General features: G+C 38.0%; 2 protein-coding genes across 2 annotated transcripts; both read left to right on the top strand.

Annotated features, from left to right (window-relative positions):
* Window positions 1-335: 335 nt before the first annotated feature.
* On the top strand, window positions 336-3721 carry LOC106374497 (ethylene-responsive transcription factor CRF4). Its single transcript, XM_013814508.3, has one exon. It carries the CDS (start codon window positions 2516-2518, stop codon window positions 3527-3529), a length of 1014 nt encoding a protein of 337 aa, XP_013669962.1. The 5' UTR covers window positions 336-2515; the 3' UTR covers window positions 3530-3721.
* Window positions 3722-4803: 1082 nt separating this feature from the next.
* LOC125579846 lies at window positions 4804-7901 on the top strand. Its single transcript, XM_048743718.1, has 5 exons — window positions 4804-5541; window positions 5727-6407; window positions 6618-6964; window positions 7048-7129; window positions 7323-7901. Exons 1-5 carry the CDS (start codon window positions 4804-4806, stop codon window positions 7899-7901), a joined length of 2427 nt encoding a protein of 808 aa, XP_048599675.1.
* The last annotated feature ends 525 nt before the right edge of the window (window positions 7902-8426 follow it).

Genomic DNA, 8426 nt, shown 5'->3' with positions numbered 1-8426 from the left:
GTTCTAAAATTAAAATACTATTACATGTATGAAAAAATACATGTCATTTTATTTGAAAAATATTAAACTATATCTTTGTGACAAAAAATACATTAAACTAATTTGAAACATAGATTTTCTTATAACTTGACATGCTATGGATATACTAATAAAAATATTTAAATAATAAATATTTGTTTTGGGTATCTTGGGAATACAGGTTCTTAAAGCACCATTAACGCACAACCCCTAATGTGGGGTGTTTATTTATTTTTTTATTTATTTTTATTTTTTTTTTCTGAGAAAAAAATAAAATAATAACAATAAGGTTAACCAATCGCAGGTCGCCACGTCTCAGTGGAGTCCGCAAACAGTGCAAGCATAAAAAAACAACGCTGCTTATTTTGGAGTTGGAAGCATCGTTAGAGATGACAATCATGGATCTGGACCGCGGGCCTATCCCGTAAAGGATTGTCGTGGTATGGTATTGGGACGAGGTTTTCTAGGCCCGCAAATTTGCGGGCCTTGCGGGACGGGTCTTTGCGGGACTAGGTCTTTTGCGGGATGGGCCGAAACGGGTCATGCGGGATTACATGGACTCGCATTTTTTTCTTCATTTCTTATTTTACCTGAAAAAAGCGAGAAAAAGAGTGAGAAGAAAGCGATTCTTGTGACTTTTACCCTAGAAAACATAAGGAGTTCCGGCGATGATGCATGATTCGAGCTCCGGTGATTATATGATTCGAGCTCCGGCGATGACGACTCCAGCTCCAGCGATGACGATTCGAGCTCTGGTGGTGTTTTGATTTGGTTTTCTCTTTTTATTACACACAACTATGAATTGTTTTATTAGATATTTCTTGTTTAAGTTGATTGGTTTTGTTTTCAGTACTGTGAATTGGTGTTTTTTTTAAATTAAATTTGGTTACAATGATGTTGTTTAGGAGAAAAGTTAGTTGTATATCACGTCACTTGTATAATTTGGCAAAGTGATTCACGATTTTTTTTGCAATCCAAATGAGATGGTTTGATGAAGACATACAACACTTGAGCCAAATTATTACAAAGACAACAACTCAATCAGATTCAAACTCAACAAAAGCTTATGCTGATAACAAAAGAAGGCTTTTAACTCAGGAACGCAAGCACAAACGAAGCTTTGTGACATTGATTTTGATAATGCTTTAGTGAAGCTTAATGAGCTCTCTTCAACTCTCTTACACAACTCTTCTACTTGAACATTCATGAAAGAAACTGTAGTAGGCGGTTTGATAAGGAGGCGTCCCGCGGGACGGCCCGCGAAGGCTTATATATTATGCGGTACGGGTTTGGGTCGGAATTTTGAAGACTACAGTCCGTGCGGGACAGGTCCGGTGTAACCCGCTCGATGACTAGCCCGCCGCGGTACGGGACGGAACGGGATGGATAAACCTATTTGACATCTCTAAGCATCGTGGCTTATATTGTTTTGTGGGGCCTACACTTAAATCCCATGATAAGCAACTGCGTTGCATCATTAGTGATAGATTTCTTAAACTTTGTCTCTCAACCTTAGTTTATTAATCTTTTCATTTATAACAGTTTTATAATTAAAATTAATGCAGTTAAAATATGATAGGAAGACACGAGTAGAATTTGCTTCGTAGAAAAGGAAGAGAGTCTCTTCCATGCCCAATCGATTGTCTACTTTTCTATTGTCTCTTTTTTACTTTTCCTTTTTATATTAATATTAACCCCTGTTCGGGAACGCGCTAGGCGCTAGTCGGACGGTCGGGTTAGACCTAGCGCATAAAGAAAAAATCGGAGATTAATTGAAAATTATGTGGGGCGAAATTTTTAGATTGTTTACTATGTTATAAAACAAGTTAATCTTTAATTGTGTATAACATTAATACATTTTTATGTTTAAGATTGTATAAAACATACAAATAGAATATATAAACTTAATATAGTGTAATTTTCATCAAAATTATGAATATAAATGATATTTATAAAATTTTAGATCAAACAAATAAATAAAAATATTATTAAAAATAAAAATAAAAAAAAAACAGATTAGGCGGCTAGACGGAGAAAATTAGATATCCGATTTCTTAAACCGATTTGGCATAAACCTTAAGAAACTCCTACGAAATTGAACCGCTGCGCTTGCCCTAAGCTCAGCACAAATGTAAAGTCATTTTGGAGTTTTGAGGAAAATATCTCAAATACACGTGTCATTATACTATTTGCTAACATGGATGCGGCTTCTAGTACAAGAAACGAAAATGAAAACATAGAAAAGGAAATGAATGAGTAGAAAAGCTAATATTTTTTTTGAAAATATTTTATTTCTATATTATACCCCGAAAAGATCCTATAAAACAGGTTATAATGGGTGAATTCTGAATGTTTTATTTCTCTGCATTCTCTCTCTACACATCTTTTTCATTCGCTAAATTCTTCAAACTTTTCATAACTAAATCCAGAATCTCTGTTTTTTTTCTTCTTCAAACAGAACCTTTATAAGCCAGAAATATTAATAAGGTGAAAAGTGATGATGATGGATGAATATATGGATTACAGACCAGTGAAGTACACGGAGCACAAGACAGTGATCAAGAAGTACACTAAAAAGTCGTCAGTGGAGAACAAGAAGAAGAAGAAGATCAGTCCTGGTCGTGACTCCGCGAAGTTGGTTCGGGTGTGCGTGATGGATCATGACGCTACTGATTCATCAAGCGACGAGGAGGAGCTTTTGTTCCCTAGAAGACGGGTCAAGAGATTGATCAACGAGATCAGAGTCGAACCTGCCTCCTCCGACGAAGTCTCGGCGGCTGCGAATAAGAACGGTAAAAGCCTGGCCGTTGAACCTCCGCTTAAAAAGGTCTCTGTCTCCGGTGACGATCAAAACGAGAGGAAGTTCCGTGGCGTGAGACGGCGGCCGTGGGGAAAGTACGCGGCGGAGATTCGTGATCCGGAGCAACGCCGGAGGATTTGGCTCGGTACATTCTCAACGGCGGAGGAGGCTGCCCTCGTCTACGACAACGCAGCGATCAGGCTTCGTGGCCCTGATGCTCTCACCAACTTCGCCGTACCACCAGAGCCCAAACCGGAGCAGGAACCAGAATCCAAGAGCAGCATATCGGTTTCTTCAACATCAGAGTCAATGGACTACTCTAATCATCATTTGTTATCGCCAACATCGGTTCTCAACTACGGAATCTCAGAACCGATCGATGAACCTGTCAAACCGGTTAAACAAGAGTTTATTAAACCGGAACCAATAACCTGGCCTTTCGAAGAAGGTAATGGTAATGATATTGATGGTTCATTTCCATTGGATATTCCATTTCTCGACAACTATTTCAACGAATCATTGCCGGACATCTCCATTTTCGAGCAATCAATGTCTCATATTCAATCGCCAGAGAATGGTTTCTTCGATGATCTTATGCTGTTCGATCACAACAATATGGGAGGAGAAAATTATTGTTCCGATATCGAAGAGATTGGTTCAATGTTCAACAGTGTTGATGATTTTTTTATATCTGATTTTTTAGTTGTATGATAATTTCATACAAAAAGAGAGACACACATTGGTTTCAAATATAGCTGATGGGAGTCAAATTTTGTCTTGAATTTTTGAGTTTTGATAAGTTTTCATTTTAATAATTTTGTTTAGGAGTAACTGAAGTGTGCGGTGTCCTGGTTTGTAAAATATTTTTGTGAGAAATATTGGGAATGATAACTAATTATTAAATTAGTTTGTTGTTTTGTCGATGTCTACGAATTCTTAGAACGTTTTTAATTTTTTGTTACTTGCTTTCATGTATGAATAAATTTAACAGAAATTTGGGAAAAGAGAACCAAACAACTACTACTTTGTCTCCTTAGAATTAAAACCAAAATCTTTGTCCCTATAGTATAAACAATAATGCTAATCCCGTTTTGTCCTTTCTATTAATTTTGAAATACATATATTAAAAAAATCATGTAATTTACTCAGGAAATAAGTAAAAAGTAAAAAAAAAAACAGATAAAGAGTAAAAATTTGATACATGTCGTCGACTCAGGTTTTGCTTTCTCTCTAACGAAGAGGCGGCGATTAGGTTTCGTTATCGACACCATCTTCTCCGGCCGTCTTAGTTCGTCGTAGACCTTGAACTCATCGTCACATCTCTCCTTCGTCCTCCTTCTTTCTTCTCTTCTCTCTAAACACGACAGAGTTGGATTACTTTGCAATCTCCGCCGGCTACAATTGAAGTTGTTCAAGCTCGGGAGAAGCTTCTTGTCGCTGATAAAGGACGATTAGCTTCACGTTGTTCTTCTCTTCCTCTTACTTCATCTCGGTACCAAAATCTTTGAGATTAGGGTTTCGAAATCCCCTTTATGTTTTCTTGATGTGTTGATCTTAATTTCTTTATTTGCATGCACTAGGAAAAGATTTAAGTTGTTCTACGGACGAAGAGATTGACGTTGTTCGATTTTCATCTCGGTTTCTCTTTCCCTAAAATTGAAGGTAAGGTTTTGAGATCCCCTTTTCGATTTTTTTTTTCGATTTAGTTGATGTTCATATCTTACTAAAAGTTTGAATGGAGTAGAAATCAAATTGATTCAAGTTTATTGTTTGAAATTTATTTTTTGTTCGTTATGTACTAGGAAGAGATTGAATTGCTTAAAACAAATTAATTCATGTTGATGGTTTTCATTGTAGTTTGCGGTTGAGTTGATTGTGAGTTACATGGCAATATAAAGTGTTTACTAGTTTGATTGCGAGTTATAGTTTGATTTCCTTAAGGCATTACTAACGAGTTGAAGTTATTGCTTTTATGTTTTATAGGAATGGCATACGAGTTTCCACAACGCATACTTGAAGAAGGATCTGAGACGCAAATTGATAAGATTAACAACACGTGTAGAAGTACAATTCTGGAGGAAGTAAAGGGTGTTCTCAACATTGAGTATGACGAAGTTTTGAAAGATCCTGTCTTCGGTCCGCTTTTGGCAATCATAGAGAACAAGCTCATATACTCAGGGAAGATCATTCACAGCTTCATATGCAAGCAGCTCAAGGTTTCGAAGCTTCACGAGCTGTGGTTTCTATTTGCAAAGAGGCCTCTTAGGTTTTCTGCGCAAGAATTTCATGATGTGTCAGGATTGAAGTTCAAAGATGAACCTGACATAAACTTCCATGATTGGAAGGATGATAAGGGGTTCTGGAGCAATGTGCTGAGGAAAAATAGAAAGGTCAACTTATTCATGATAAGGACGAATCTTCTTCACGAATGCAACAAGTGGACGTATGTGGACAGGGTTAGGCTAGTGTATCTGTGTGTCATACATGGATTCCTCATAGCTAAGGATTCAAGAGTGTTCATCCCTCATGAATACATCCGTTTGGTGATGGATTTTGAGAAGATGAGGATGTATCTGTGGGGTCTTCACGCATATGACGAGCTGTTTGCATCAATACTCAAAGCAAGGAGAGATTTGCATCTGAAGAACAGTTACGTGTTGGATGGATTCTCCTATGCGTTTCAGATATGGGTTATGGAGGCAATCCCAGACATTGGTAGTATGGTGGGTAAAAAAATCAAAAAAAACATGACCAAAGTGAGATGTAGGAATTGGAAAGGAAGTGGGAAAGTTTCCTATGCAGATATCAGCAGAGTCCCACTTTAATAAGGTAATAATTTTTTAAAAATTATATTCGGTTCAGTTAACAAACAAAGAGTAACTTTCTTGTTTGGCTTTGTTTTTGTCAGGGAGAGCTGTTCTCATTTATATCTGCTACTGGGAACAATGATGTGGTTGTTAGCACTGAGTTCTATAGGGAAGATGAGAAGAAAGATGAACGAGTTGGTCGTATTGTTACTCTTCTCAATGCCAAACAGGATTGGACGGAATTCGTATGGGAAGTCGAGGCTTTGCCTCCAACTTTGGAGCTTTCTGATTCAGAAAAGTATGGAGAGAATGTTGAAGTCGAAGATGTCACAGATACACATGTAGAGGAACCGGCTGTTGTTGCAAGAAGGGGGAAGCGTAAGCTAAATGATCCTGGTGCGGAAGCTCGAAAGAAAGAATTGCTTTGTCAACGGGCGGCTGAACATAACAGTGGTATCTCCAGTGGAATGAAGACTTTCATTGAAGGTTTGTTCACCTCTGCTTTCAACTCTTTCAAGGAGGTGGTGCAGAATGACATCCAAGAGCGTTTTGAGAACGTCCAGAAAGAGATGGCTGAGCTTAAGCAAGCAGTGTCACAGATTCCGGGTCCTTCTGATACAATGGGAAAAGACAGCGCATCTGAGATTCCTTGTCCTTCAGCAACAATGGGGAAATCATCACAGAGTTTGTGTCCTGCAGCAACAAAGGAAAAAGGCAAAGGCAAGGTTGAGGAGAGTGTGGTTCCTCCTATGGTTCGTCGTAGCCCTCGGCAAGGAAGAAAGGTAACCATGAAATGAAGCTTTGTAATATTGCGGACTGTCTTTTTGTTGTAATTTTCTCTTGACTCTTTTGTAATTTCATTGTTGTTTGCTTGTAATATCGGCTTGTTGGAAATCGGCTTGTAATGTATTTTGGTGTTTACTATGAAGTGAACTTATGACTATGTTGATGACTGTTTTGGCTAATAATGTTAAGTTTGGTTTTATTAACAGGTGATTGAAACCGAAACTGATGATATGATGGATTTTTTGAAGAATTTGTCACAATCATCTACCCATGGGGAACCTTCATCGAAAAAAGAAGAAATGAGCACACAAGAGTATTTACAAGACGCCATGGGGAACCTTTCTCAAGTATCACATGTTAAAGGTTCCGATCCCTCACAAAAAACGAGTGATGAAGAATCACCTAAATGGGTTACTCCATTATCATCCTTGAAGCCTGGAGATTGGAGAACACCCACTCTCAAAGATATGGAATTACCTGAGGACCGGGTGAACGACGACGACTACTCATTAGTGTTTGTCCCAGAGGATTCATGGGCCAAACTGATTCATTGGTGCTCAACTACCAAACAGTTTGTCTATGCCTTCCCTCTATGTTCTAAATTCAACAAATTTTTAATTATATGTTGCATCGCAGGCACCTTAAAATTGGACCTTCTATGTACACAACTGAGTTAGCAGAACGTGTTATGGGACCTGCAGTGTGGCTGCAAAATCAAGTAAGTTATACATTACTTTGCACGCCTACTTACTGTTCTTCTTCTTTAGCAACACGCCAACTCACTCTGTTTGTATCATATTTTTAAGGAAATGGATGCTATGCTCTTCTTATTTCGCGAGAGGACTTCTTTGCGACGATGGAATCCGTCCAAAGTAGCTTTCATGAGCTGAATATTCAGTAATCAAATGAAGAATTCTTACGTAGAGTTCAAGAATGACAGAAAAAAATTCAGGGTAGAAGGACTACTCCACCAATACGGAATTGGTGAACTTCCTTCACATGAACGAACAAGATCAGTGTGGGATCTTGATGTCAATTGTATGTATGTGCCTCTTCTTGTACACGGTAACCACTGGATCTCTATGTGTGTTAACTTTGTTACTCGTTCCGTAGAGGTTTTTGACTATGCGGGACTGAAACACAACAAGGACTTGGAGCCATTTGCCCATCTCATCCCAAGAATTGTTAAAGCCGTGCAGTCTTCAGAGAAGAGGGGATTTACCGTAAAGCCTTATGATGTCACTTACGCTCCAATGCCCTTCTTCCTAAACAAGACTAGCAGCGATTGTGGAGTATATGCGTTGAAGCACATTGAAGCACATCTTCTAGGCATGGATTTAACGTTGGTGAATGACGACAACATTCGTGAAGCTCGCCACAAGATTGCTTATGACCTATGGGAAACTGCTAATGATCCTGAGCTTATTTCGAGAATGGGAATGTTTGTTCCTCCGAAGGCTACAACTTCTCCTACGGTTGAGATTGTATAATGCTATTTTCACTGTCTTGTTTACCAAGCAGGTTGTTATTGACGTTTTTAGTTACTCTTATATGACTCGTAACTAGCATTGGTTTGCATCTCTTATGAGGAATTTGAATCTATTATTTAGCATTTGATTTGAGTCTCTTATTTAGCATTGGATTTCATACACGAGAACAAACAAAGGCATACATGATCTGAATCTAAATGGTCTTATTTGACTCTCTTATTAAAGGCTATTGTAGCAAACAAAATTTTCAAAAATAAAAATGGAGATGAGGGACATCGAACACTTCACTTGGGTTTTTATAAGTCCAACATAAACCACTGGACTACTTGAAACTATTGAGATTAACGGCAAGAAATGAATGTAAATGGTCTTATTTGACTCTCTTATTAAAGTCTATCGTAGGAACAAAATGGAGATGGAGGGCATCGAACACTTCACCTACGGTAATTGTACCTACAACATAAACCACTGGACTAATTGAAACTATTGACATTAGTGGCTGATTACAAAATTAAATAAAGTGAA

The sequence above is a fragment of the Brassica napus genome, chromosome C1 (genome assembly GCF_020379485.1).
Source record: "Brassica napus cultivar Da-Ae chromosome C1, Da-Ae, whole genome shotgun sequence".
In the NCBI taxonomy this organism is placed as follows: domain Eukaryota; kingdom Viridiplantae; phylum Streptophyta; class Magnoliopsida; order Brassicales; family Brassicaceae; genus Brassica; species Brassica napus.
This window is presented reverse-complemented; position numbering and strand designations above follow the sequence as displayed.